Raw genomic sequence first — 13545 nt, 5'->3', positions numbered from 1 at the left:
GCTTTTTACCCAAACTGATTTCCTCAACTTTAAACCAGTAATCTGTAATCCAGGGCCTTTCCTGGGCTCACCTACATTGATAACCCTATTACTTTAAAACAGAACGATGGAGGAGTGCTACAGTAGAAATACTATTCAGAACATTGAATAGAATTGTCACTGGGCTTTGTCTAATATTGATGGGATGACCATATTCTTCCTTGGTGTAAAGAAGGGAGAGACACATCTCTCATCATGTGGAGGGAAGAAAGATGTATTCAAGCCAATAAGATGAGAATGCACAAAACCTAGTAGCACATAAGCATTCAATGATAATTATTCTCTCTTTTTCTTTTCTTTTTTATAGTTTGTGGGTTTTATATAAGTTATTAAGGTCATTGTATGAGATGTGATTGCTTGGTTGTGTTCAACATAAAAGTAGAAGTATTTAACAACAAGAAGCTAGCAGGTGCTACCTGGCTTATCTCAACCTCATTATCTTGGCTGAGAGCTTCCTGAAAATCATTGCAAGCCGTTCATGAAATCAGGACAGGTTGGAAATGCTGAAGTCTTATCCGCTGTAAGTGGTGTCCAGGACCCTCTCTAATCCTGAGCCAACGCTAGAAAGAAGGTTTTCTAACATCTACAAGCATGCTTCCAACGTAATACGGGGGAAGCTAATGATGCTTTGCGAACATGGCACAGGGTGGTTTTGCAGTCCTGTGAATGACAGATAATTGAATGTCAGCAAGCAGAACTGAGAAAATTTGACGCTCGTGATAAAACAGCACTGTAGCAACAACAGCTGTGTCATCCCACGGGAGGGGGGGGTAGCTCTGCATAAGTGTTGAAAAGAGAAAGCTGCTGTGTATGCTAAAGGGGAGGAAGTACCTCCAGTGTTCAGGAACTTAGAATTTTGATCAAATTAGTTCTGTCAAATATTAACAAGGTCACTCTATGTTCAAGTTGACAAGACACATAGGTATGTCTCTAAGAAAAGGCAATAACTTAAGCCAAGTCAAGGAAATGTGAAGCCCCATCCTCCTACCAAAGAATTCTCAAAGTGTTCCATCAAAGGTTAGTTATTATATGTAAAAGATGCTGTAGTAGAATTTTTGTACTCTTTCTGGTCTTCAAAAAAATTGGGGGGGGGAGTGCTTCTTAAAAAATGTTGGGTTATCAAGTCTCTACAGGTTTAGGTATATCCCCTCCCACTGAGTTCAGACAAGGCAGTCCTCTGGTACACATATGCTGGGGCCTTGGACCAGCCTGTGTATGTGTTTGGTAGTAGCTTAGTCCAAGGAGGGGGAATGCCCCAGGGAGTACCTTCTCAGAGGCAAAAAAGGGATGGGGGGAAGAACTCTATGAGGGGGACCAGGAGGGGACAACATTTGTGATGTAAATTTGTAAAATAATACATTAATAATAATTTTAAAAATGTTGGCAGTGGATTTGAAAATCAGAACACTGTGCAGAATGGTCCCTGGGCTTTATCTATTGTTGAAGTGATCATATCCTTCCTTAGTTGTAAGGAAGAGATAGATACTGTCCTTGTCATATGGAGGAAAGAAGGATGTATATAAACCAATAAGGTGAACACACACAAACACAGAAGGATGTAAGCACCCAAATGAAAATTAGGTTTTTTTCCCTCTTTTCCCCTTATTTCTTGTAGTTTTGTGAGTTTTATACAAGTTGTATATGTCTCCTTTCAAGACTAAATCCACACAGATTCCTAACTCATAATAATTCCTTGCATCTTTTGGTAAGTGGGAAAATGTATGGTAGAAAGTTTAGTACCCCCAAATAAACACACAATGTTACAAATAAAGCCTTTGTTCTATGGACAGTTCTCAGAGGTAGCTTTATATAACAAGGTACAGTTAGATCGTGCATAGAGCAGAGGCCACAGAAGGTTCTCTTGTGGGAGAAAGAAAGATTTCATTTCTTCACATCCACGGGTGGATCTAGCCAAAGCATGACTCATCTTCTGCTAACAAGACTTTTTTTTGAAGAAACTGTTCTTGGATAAAATATACAGTCTGTAGACAAATGGACAGGGACACATTAAAGGTGTCACATGAAAGTAACTGTGTGACAAGGGCCACTTTGTACTGTTTGGTCATCAACTCAGTTAGACCATTGGCAAAGACATGTGTCTTTTCTCTCTCCATATAGCTGTTTTTGGTAAAAATTACCTCATTTTCAAATTAATCTCTTATCATCAGCTCCTAAGATGAGACATCTTAAATATGCTGTTATGTTATAATGGTAAAGAAAAAAATGTTTCCTTTCTCATTATTCACAGAGTCGTGCTTGTTTGTAATTAATTGGAAGATAAAGTGTCAAGTAGGAAACCAGACCAAAAATGCTCAGCTTTCAGGTGAACAAAGATTTAAATCCACCAGCAAGTATATGCAATCAGGGCCACCCTGCAAGGCGCAACTTCAATAAGGAACTGGTGTGTGTCCTTTGAAAGACCTCGATGGGCAATGGTGTACCATGAGCCACGGTGCAAAGACTAGAGATAACCACACCCAGAGATCTGAATTCTTTCCGGGTTCCTCACAGGTGGCCAGTGAGAGTTACCAGATAGGCAATCTGTCTCCCAACATCTGTTTTCTTACCAAAAGGCTTGCAGAAGACCCTGGTCTCTAAGCTTTCTTCAGCAATACCTAAGGATCTGTATACTTAACAAGAGAGCTTAGTTCAGATATGGAACCCTTCAGCATCCCTCGGCAGGCCTGTGTTATCCTCAGCTCCATGTAAGTAAGGGATTTGCTCCATCTTTTCCCATCAGAAGCGCCATATCCCTGTCTTCTTCTGCCAGGTCTGGGACAAGCCTTCATCGTCTCTGACCATCAAAGTTGCTTATATCATTTCCTCCCTTTAAATCTGGCTCTGCTTTGGCATGGTTTGGAGTCTGTTTCTTAGACTACTTCATCCAAGTGACTTTTGCTAAATCTAAAGTAGTATTTTTATTGTTTTCATATTTTTAGTTCTTTCCTATTGTTCAGTATTACTTCTGCTTTAATTATATCAACTCTTCTCATTTAACTCTGTGTGGGAATGTTCAATGGCTAAGTGCACTTTTTTTGTTTTTTGCTTTTTTGCTTTTTTCCTTTTTTGCTTTTTTTTGCATTTTTGCTTTTTTGCTCTTTTCCTTTTTTGCTTTTTTGCATTTTTGCTTTTTTGCTTTTTTTTTTTCGCATTTTTGCATTTTGGCTTTTTGGCTTTTTGGCTTTTTTGCTAATAAAGAATTTTGGGACCCAACTACTTCTCCTTCTTTACCTTAAAAAAATACAGAAATCTAATAGATGACTGCTATGATCAGTATTTTTTTAAATGTAGCATCATTAAAGAGCGCAAAGTGAACCGAAGCAATATATAACATTAAATACATTAAGGCTTCTCCCTTTTCAATTAAATTTTTCTACTTATAGCTTCAGATTAAGAAGAAAACTCCATCGTCATCCAGATCAACACCTCTATTAGGAGGGGTTATGGAGAGCTGATCAGACTGCTACACGCTGCCAGGGAAACATGGAGATATGTTAACAAGGTGGTGTCGCTGTGCAGCTTGCTTAGGTCTTGTAGGTGTCAGAATCCGTGTAGATGGATTGGATGGAATCAGAATGTGGTTGTGTTTAGTTCTACTCATGGGCCATGAGAGCAGTCAGAAGCATGACATCATTATACATTTCAGTCCTGGTTACCTGTGAGGGTCTGGGAGGAAGACTTGCAGTACACACTTCAGCACTGGGTGGGTCCCAGACACTTCCAAAAGTCACCCAGAGCTGAAGAAGAGCAGCCCAGCCCAGTGGCAGCTTGTTTCCCTGAGTTATCATTTGGTGGTTCAAATGTAGTCATTTTCAAAAGCCTTCCATGCAAATGCTATTAAAATGGAAAATGTAAGCCACGATGGTGAGAAATAGAGTCACCCAGTTTAGTGTTATTTTCACAGACTATAGCAGCTTAACTAGATAAAGTATTTCTGTTTAGACTTCATAGTATTTTTCAAATTTCCACTTTTGTTTTGGTTCCATTGGGTTACAAGTAGCCAGTTTCAGGGTCTTCTGAGAGAAATTCCCTTCCATGCATAATAACTGCTGATAGTTTTCAAAAACAATGTGATCCACCTGAAGAGAAAGAGGAGATGGTAATGAGCTATGGACTAAACTTGACAACAGAGATCTAATAAGCAAATTTTATTTTCAATCCCCCAGGAACCCTCCTGAATTAAACTAGTGATATGAGCACAAGCTTTGGAAGACATCAAGTTTGTCTGTCTCAAGTTAGGTGAACTAACTTCCCTGCACTGTAATGCTTTCATTCATCAGGAAGCAAATGCTGATATGGCTGATAACTACATTATGTAAAGGAAAAACTCTGGTTGTCACTTAGTCTATAGGGTAACTACTTCATTGATGGTGGAAAACAAAAAAAAAAAAAATCATGTAATGTGACAGAGAACAAGCTTGTTAATTTATTAATCCAGCTCATGTCTTAGAATGTTCACTGGTATCAGCAAATGCTAGAAATGACACATTTTGTTTGGAAGCTCCTTATCTGATAATATAGAATACCGAATGTCCAGTGCCCAGATTTAGTTAGAAAAAGACAAGTATATTCCAGATGCCCTTAATATTGCTGAATACTTATTAAAAGTGGGAGATAATCTACTTAGAACTAACTATGCCTTTGCAGTTTTTAACTTGAAAATCTCCCTTTACCATAAATATGACCATGAAAAGTTTAGTTATTAATAATCATTAATATAATTTAATATGTTAGTTTAGTATAATTTTATATAACATATAATAGTATAATTAATTTTTTACCCAGAAAGGGGATTCTTTTACACTAAAGCATTTTAAATGCATTTCCATAAAATATTGTGACTCTTATAAAACCTTGGAAATATGATGCTTACATATATTTAAGGTTGTGCAAAGTAGGTGGACTTGAAGCAAGTCATTCAGCATTCTCTAGATAGAGTCTGTGGCAAATGACAGAGGTAACTAGATCACTTCTTCCCCATCAAAAGATACAGAAGGACCAGTGATAGGAAGGACTTCCATGATTCAAATCTGGTGTTCTAGTAAGAGGCAAAGTTCAGAGAATCAGGGGAAGAATGACTTAGGGAATACTTAAAAATGCAAATTTATAAGCGTAATTTTAACTGATCATTGCTATCTAGAGTCAAATTCCGAAAAGAAAGATGTTCTTGTTATTCATGGTGCTTCTCCATTATCTTAGGGACTGCTTTTGCATGCTATCCCCAAGGCTGATGGGTTAAAGTCCTGGTCCCAGGGTAGATTAAGAGATGGTAAAGTATTTGAGAGACAACACTTCCTGACAGATCTGCAGGTCAAAAACAACAAGGCCAACCTAAGATGATCTCGGACTTCTAAAACGGATCTGATTCCTCTCCCCTTTAATTATCTAAGGTATTTTTATAAAATGATAGCAAGGGGCTTAAGAGAATTTGTATGATGATTGTCAAAAGAAAAAAGAAAAAGGAGATATAGACACACACACAGAGCGGGGGAACAGATAGACAGAAAGATAGATGGACAGACAGACAGAGTCAATTACAGGCTATCTATCTCTGGCCTTCTACACACATCTAGACAGAGGGGCTGAAATACAGAAGGCAATGATGTAGCAAACCACAGATTCCTAGTCCCTGTTATCTTAGTTCCTTAACTTTTCTAATGGACTTTCTATGTAAGATCTACTCTTACATACTGCCTCACAATCTTGTCCAACATTCACTTGTGCACACAAAGTACGTTTTGGTTTCTATTGTCCCCTTTACCTTCTGGCCCCTGTGTGTGGCACCTTTAGTGCAGTGTGTTAAGGAGGTAGGAGGTGTGATGTAATTTAGTTGATATCTATTCATGAAATTTTCTCAAAAAATATGAAAATAAAAGTAGAAGTTTATATATTAATCATTATCTATTTGATACTATCAGCTGACAATAATCAGATTCAGTAAAGAGAAATTATATATATATATATATATATATATATATATATATATATATATATATACATAAGATATATATAATATATATTATATGTTTTATATATATATATAAAACACTGGAGATTGACCCTGAGTTTAGCTAGGAGAAAAAAAGAATGTCTGAATATGTCATCAAAAGAAAGATATCCTAACCAATGGGAACACCCTTGAAAATAAAATGAGTTTTGATTGGGGCCAGCTCTGGGCAGAATCATGATTTCTATATTGCCTGGTAACTTAGTTTCTTTTCTGTTGCTGTGATAAAATACCAATAAAAAACAACTTGAGAGATAACAGTTTATTTCAGCTCACAGTTCAAGATGGCATCCCACAATGGGTGGGGAGTTTCCCAGTGACAGGAGTTTTGTGGGATTAGTCACATTTCATGAACAGAGGTTAGGAGATCTATGCTGTGTAGTTCTCAGCTCACTTTACTTCACATAGTCCAGCATCTCCCTTTAAGGAATAGTCTCACTCAAGAGGAAGCTACGTCTTTCCACACCAATTAGCATAATCAAGACAGTGTTCCTTAGGCATGGTCAGGAGCTCACTGTAGCCCCAACACCATGGCCTGCAAGACATTAGGTGGCTGCGTGCTAGTGAGATTGCAGAGAGAAAACAGTCTTGAGACTATTCCTAGGTTTCAAGAATCTATGATAAAGCTTATGACCTTGAGTCCACTTCAAACAGGACTGGGAGAAACTGAATGGACTTTGAGATTGAATTCAGCATGGGAGTAGCTTGTTAAGATAACCACTGTGGTGCAAACATTCTCAGCAAGGTGATGTGTTATCACCAAATGCAAAGCTGGCAAGAGACACACAGTCACCCTCCCTTAATCAGTCCCTGCAGTGCCTGGAGAGTCTTATCTGTGGACCCACACAGAGGTGAAGAAATGACCACTTTCCCAGGACGAGGGCAGAAAGGGAAGCTGGAATCATTCTCGACAGCAACATTTGTAGGAAGCATACGGTTTCTTGTTCTTTCCATGTACTCTACCTCTAGACTTTTCTGGTAACCAATGGGAACAAGTTTCAGCAATACGCGTGACATTGTTGCTTGATTTAAATGAATGTTAGAATCTAGGATGATGACCAATATAGTGGGGAAAAAAAGAGTACCTTTAGTTTAAACCACTCAGTTGAAAGAAATTTTGAAAAAAGAGCAAAACAAACTTAAATTGAATTAAAATGTAGCAAAAATGGTCTTTATTGCCCTTGAGTGAAACTTCATACTACCTCCTTTGTCACAGACAATATTTAAGGCTTCCAACTGAGGAGGTTGATAATGGGAGCTTTATGTCTCCTTTGATTGAAAGTTGACTTTGTAGTAGAGGATGCTTACCAGTTCTGGACGAAAGGCGGATGCTGATTTGTGCAGCCATTTAAGCCTGTTGTTTCTGTTATCACAAGGGTACAGTGACAGGGATCCTTTATCAGGGATGGGTGCCACACACCACTCTCCGTGCTTAATAAGTCTTACCCAGGTATAATTAAATTGTTGAAGCTGTAGGGAATAGGAACAGGCAAGGTCATTCGGTTAGCAAGCAGAGGTAAGGGAGGTTGCCCAACCTTTTATTAGGAATAGGAGAGAGCACGTGCACTCTGATCTAATGAGGTATGTGTACACTCTGATCTAATGAAGTATGCATGCACTCTGATCTAATGAGGTATGTACATTATTTTACTGTCATCTTTTCCATTGCTATGTTGGAGAGCAAGACTGTCTCTGTGGGTTTTAGTAATGGCTTTCATGTGTCTAGCATATAGGATGCTCTCAATAAATATTACCGGAAGCAGCATATATTGTTAGCAAAATAAGTATATCTTTGAATATGGATGTTATTTTCAGTGTTGTGAGTTATGGGCAATCTGGGTGCTAAGTATTAGAGTGTGTAAGTCACCATGCAGTTAAGATTCCTGTCCATCAGTGGCTTTATGTGGATCAAAGCCCAGCCTTAGATTTCTTCAGTGGAAATTACCACCGTACCTTCTTCTTTCAGACTCTCACTTGGACTTGGGTTGATTTGTTCTAAGGGATGGAAAGTTATTGAAATGTGTCTTTGCCACCATGCAACATCTCCCAATTCATAGGATCAGCTCCTAGGGTAAGTCCAGACTAGAGCAATGGACAGTGTTTAAAATAAGTATCATTTCAGGTAATTTAATAGTGCTTCCAATCCTTAAAATCAATTTGACAGTTGCCTGAAAATAATTTAAGGTTGGCTGATTCATTTATTTTAAAGCTCTGGTCCTTGTGAAATTTGCCATGGAGGGGGCAGGGAAGTACAGAATAAAAAGAATTTTGAAACTATTTTCCTCTATGAATTGTCTATAATGTAACTAGAGTATCTTTTATTTATAGTATTAAACATTGAACCAAGGACTTTACACATGATAGGCAAATGTCTTATAACTGAGCTACATGTCCCATCCCTTTTATATAATTTATTTTGAGACAAAGCTTACCAGGTAAGCCATGATAGCTTTGCATTTGCTATTTAGTCTGGGAAAGCCCTAAAATCATTATTTTCTTGACTCAGCCTCTGTAACAGCTGGAACTACATGCCTGTGTCACTATGACTGGCTTCAAGTTAAGATTTAATTTAGACTATAAGGCTATATTAAAGAGATAGTAGCATGTCTTGCTGTTCAAAGAATAGTCCCTGAATCAGCATCTTGTCACCCAGACACTAGCTAGTAATGCTAGAAACCAGACCCATTACGGATCCTGTAAGTGAGTCTCACCTAACAATTCCCAAGGTGATTTGTGTGGCTATCAGTGTCTGAGAAGCATGGACAGACAACAGACTAGGAGGTTATAAAGTTACTAAGATAAGCTGAACATGACTGTAGAAAGAGTTTAAAAGTAAAAATCTGAGAAGATTTGCAGTTAAAGTAAGGGACAGGAATTGAGGGTGAAGCTAAGTATTTAATTTCTTATGAGTTGCTTTTGATAAACACAAGTCCGGCATTAACCATTATCAATTCTAACGAAATCAAGCGCACTTCCTCTACATTCCTGTCCTTTTTATTAGTCAAACAATAGGAGAAGCAAGAGAAGCTCCAAAGGTCCAAGAGGGCTGAAGTGTGATGGAGTTTTCTGGTAGGAGGTGACCCTATGACTCATGCTTTGGTCCCCACTTCCCAACTCATTTACCAAGAACAGAAGTTGGTTTCTGGTGAAATACTGATTTTACAGGTATGCTAAGTTCCCACAGTGATTGTTTTAAAGGAGTAAATTATTGAATATTTTTAAATAGCTTAGACTAATTCTGTAGTTGGTTTTTCTATAATTTATGACTTTCTCCACTGTGAATTGTTAATAAACAAAAAGTTATTTCTTTCAGTTGATTCTTTAAACTTATCACCTCTCTCTCCTAATTATGAAATTATGTTTCCTTGGCTTCAGGTTTATGATCCACAGAAGATTTACACTTACATGCCTTCTATTCTAAGGGTAACTTGGGAATAAGTAGAGATGGGATGTGTTTGAAAGTCTAAGCCACAGTGCTTAAATCAGGACAAAGAAATAATTCAGCAAGCCAAGGACACCATTGCAAAAGGATCTGTCTATCAAAGTGTGATTTTCAATCTGGGGGGAAGATTTGTACCCATGAATTAGTGTTCTCACAAGTCCGATTTAGCATCCAAAGCAGATACCATTCTCAACTGGGTCCAGGTGCTGGAGAGGGATGTGTCAACACGTGGAGCTTGCCTATAGCATAGCAGGAGTAGTCCTTTCCTGTCTTTCCTGGCCCACACCCTCTCCCTTCACTTTTTTTCTTTAGAGATCATGATTTATGGAATGTCTCCTTTAAACTTTGGAAGAAGGAGACAAGTTGGGGAGAGGAATGGAATCAGAAAACAAAGCTGACTCCTCCGAATGATTGCTCAGAAACACGGCTTCTATATTATCTGTTGATAAACTTTTAAATTTGTTATAGTTGTATTTATATGTGTGCATATATGACACACAGGCATGTATGTCACAGCTGGTGTGTGGAGGTCAGAGGGGTAGTGTGGAATTGATTCTTTCGGGGCACATTCATGTGGGTCTCAGGAATTAAACTCACATTGAATAGCGAGCCCCCTTACCCACTGAGCCATTTTGCCAGCTGTATTTTGGGCGTTTTTGTCTTTATCACCACATCCAACATCTACAGAGTGCCCACCATTAGATAGTGCTTATCAGACCCTGTGTGTTGCCAATTCATTTCAGCTTTAGAGATAGGCACTATCTTCACTGCCTCTTACAAAAAAAGTTTAAGACTTTGTGTATGAAGAATAAAAGCCAAAAATAAATCCATCACGGAGCAAGGACTTCAGTAACAACAACTTTTTCTATTTTCGCTTCTCTGTCGAAGGGTACTTCCTTATACCAGACTATTGATTCCACTGGCATTGAGAAATCTATGGATTTCTCCTGGATGGAGGTCAATTGTCATGGGAGTAGCAAGCATGCCAGTCACTATTCATGGCCAATACAAAGAGACAGAGATCCCAGGCTGAGCTTACCTGGCTGCCCGCGTCGCAGTCCTGGAGGATGGCTGTGATATTCTCAATGGAAACGCACTTGCCCAAGGCCATATTAATGAGCTAGGAAGCAAAATACAAAATGAGCATTAAGGACTGACATACCTTAACGTACAAGAAAACATTCAGACACATTTAGAAAATATAAAGTAGAGGATCATAATGTTAAAAGATGGTCAATAGATTAGCTAAAGTCTGCACTATGTGATTTTCTTGGTCACTTCTCTATAAGAGACACAGTGTCATTCTGTCACAGCACAGCTGTCAGTTTAAGCCTGATTCAGTCACAGTGGCAATGAACATTAGCTTGTCATTAACCCTTTGCTGGAATGCTGAATTAAAGTGAGAAAAGGTTGGGAAAAGCGGTCAGGATTTAGGACGGGAGGGTTTGAATTGATCTCAATGCATATTTTAAAAGTCAGTGTCCGCACATTCAATTTCAAGCCAAGAGTTAGAGGCTGTGTTCCTTGGCTGACCCGTCTAAGTTATCTGATCACTTAGGTACTGAGACATAGATAAATTGAGCCCTTCAGAGAACCGTGGATTCCAGCTAATTCCCTGGCAGACTCTTTCTAATGACTCAGTTAAGTGACGACTCATTACAGGAAAGTCACGAAAGCTAAAACATGAGCCAAACGTGAGGTCCCTTTCTGGCAGATTGGAGTTTTTAATGGATTTACAGGGTGAGACAGGGAGGAAGCTTTCTCTCAGTCACCATTTAATGCAGACAAGGTTGATTCCTTTGACTGCTGGGCAGGACTGACAAGATGGTAGGTTTATGCAATTTAGGGTTTTCAGTTAAGTGGGGGTATAGAGGAGGATTTATATGCGTTCTGTGAAAGCCAGATAAGCTTGGGAGACAGTGAGCACGTTTTTGTTCCTTCAATACAGAGCTCCAGTTCTAGGGTGTTGCAATAATAGAGGCCTTGTTGGCGACAGGATCATCAGATTTTACAGAGGGGGGGGGGGGGTCTAGTGTGTTGGCTTGTACTTGTGAATGCGTAGCTTAGCCTGAGGATCAGTAGGGAGTGGTTCGTGGGGTCAGAAATACAGAGAGAAGCCCCAAGAAGGATTACTGCAATCTTGGTAACGTATGGGAATGGGTGTGGCCATGTGGGGTGTGTGAGATGTGGGTCTGAGCAAGTCAGAGCTGGGAGTGAGCTGCTCCACAGAAGGACCACCTTTTGCCAGAGGGTTTGAGGAAAAAGGCTCGGTCCACTAGGGAGAAAACATGGAAGCTAGATTCTCTCTGGACATCTGAAACCTCACACTGACCTTTGTTTGGATTTGAAATAAACATTTCATCTACCTGCTAGGGCTAGGACCCCTCACTGACCTTCAAGGAATAAAAACAAACATCGGCAATTTTATTGGTTGGAAATGTCTACGGTGTCTGACACAGGGAAACACCAAGCGATTCTAGGAGGATAGATCTCCATTAAAAAAATATCTTCAAAAATTTCCATTCACCGCTTAAAATGACAAATACGTGCACATCCACAATCAGTAGGTCCGAGCAGGGGCAGCGTGGAGAACCGAGCTATGGCACTCTAAGTTCACACACACACACACACACACACACACACACACACACACACACACAAGGCACAGAACATTTCTGCAGTTCAAAGAAGAAAATCAAAACCCTAGTTGTCCTTGGGATCCTAACGGAGAACTAAGTTCCGTGTCCTCGTGCCTCATTCAGAAATCCCACCAAAAACACGTGGGAAAACTCTGGCTCCAACACAGCTAAGCAAGTTGCCTATCCTAGAACTTCTCAGAACCTCCCAGAATGCAGCCTTCAGCTCAGAACAGTGTTTCCTTTCCTAGATCTACTTGGCTCCCGGCCGCGCATTACCCAGAATACCCGGTTCGGGGAGGCTTAGTTTATGTAGTTTTGTTGTTGACATTGTTTTGTTTTGATTTCAAACCGTTCCTCCATGCAGGTTTTGGAAAGCACTGGAGGCTGAGGGATAACATCTCCTCCCTGATCCTTCGTGCAAAAACTAACTAACTAAATAAGTCTCTATTTCAAGTTAAAAAAAATCAAGTACTGAATAGATTTTATATTTTTGTGTTGAATTATTTCATTTTCCCAATGTCAAAGGCCGGGATTTCTGACACTTATTTACATAATCGTTAAATCTTAAGATTAGGCTGTTTGCTAACAACAAACTCTAATAAAAACAGTGTTGATGAGGCTGTTTATTGATTTAAAATATTATTGACCTTATGAGAAATTACAATAAAAATAACGTTGACTGGGCATAAATTTCAAGGTGTACAGGTTGAATTATTGGAAAATGTGAATCAAGAAACAGATTTTATTTTATTTTTTTGAAGTTTTTCCTGATTGTGATGGTCTACTGAATTATATTCAGTATTAACTAGAAGAAAAAAAAAAGAAACCTCAAAGATTTAAAATGGTAATAACAGCATTGTCAGAAGAAAGGAAATGGTATCTTCATTAGTATTTGTCTGCAATTTGAGGCAGAAAAGAGAACAGAAATACAAAAAAAAGGGAGGGTCTGGTGAAATATATACACAGCATTTTCATACATTATGGCGGCGTCTGCAGGAGATTTTTTTTTTTTTTTTGTGAGGAGAGTCTATCAAAGAGCAGTAGCTCTTACAGAGGAATCAAAAGGTAGTTTGCGTCCGCCCTCTGGTGGCTGAGGTTCAGTAATGCTACTGCTCAGATTCTCTGGAGAAATTTATTGAGCCTTTTGGTGGCCATCCTTGTCTGGAGGAGGGAATGGGAACACAGAAGTGATATGTTTGACCTGTCTAAGGCCAGTCTGTCCTTTCTATTCAGTGACCTACCCCAAATCCTGATGAACTCTTGGGAACTGTCCACAACATTTTGTTACAAATAAGCCAGGTTACATGTATTTAAAGGAAAATTTTATAAGATTTCAAATATTCAGAGTGCTCTCCTGTTTTTAATACTCTGGATTTCCATAGTAGGGACAACAATACCAATTGTTTTTAGCAAGTCTT

The 13545-nt window shown here is 39.0% G+C and overlaps 1 protein-coding gene across 1 annotated transcript in view; it reads right to left on the bottom strand.

Moving 5' to 3' along the window:
- Positions 1-3977: 3977 nt before the first annotated feature.
- Positions 3978-13545, bottom strand: part of Galnt5 (polypeptide N-acetylgalactosaminyltransferase 5) — a 41947-nt gene continuing 32379 nt past the window's right edge. Inside the window, exons 8-10 of the mRNA XM_052181131.1 lie at positions 10528-10608; positions 7355-7516; positions 3978-4118 (exon numbers count right to left, since the gene is read on the bottom strand). Of these exons, the coding sequence (XP_052037091.1) occupies positions 3978-4118; positions 7355-7516; positions 10528-10608 (384 nt within the window). The remainder of the gene's footprint in view (positions 4119-7354; positions 7517-10527; positions 10609-13545) is intronic.

Source organism: Apodemus sylvaticus, chromosome 5 (assembly GCF_947179515.1).
Source record: "Apodemus sylvaticus chromosome 5, mApoSyl1.1, whole genome shotgun sequence".
Lineage (NCBI taxonomy): Eukaryota > Metazoa > Chordata > Mammalia > Rodentia > Muridae > Apodemus > Apodemus sylvaticus.
The sequence above is the reverse complement of the archived record's forward strand: the minus strand, read 5'-3'. Positions and strand labels throughout refer to the sequence as shown.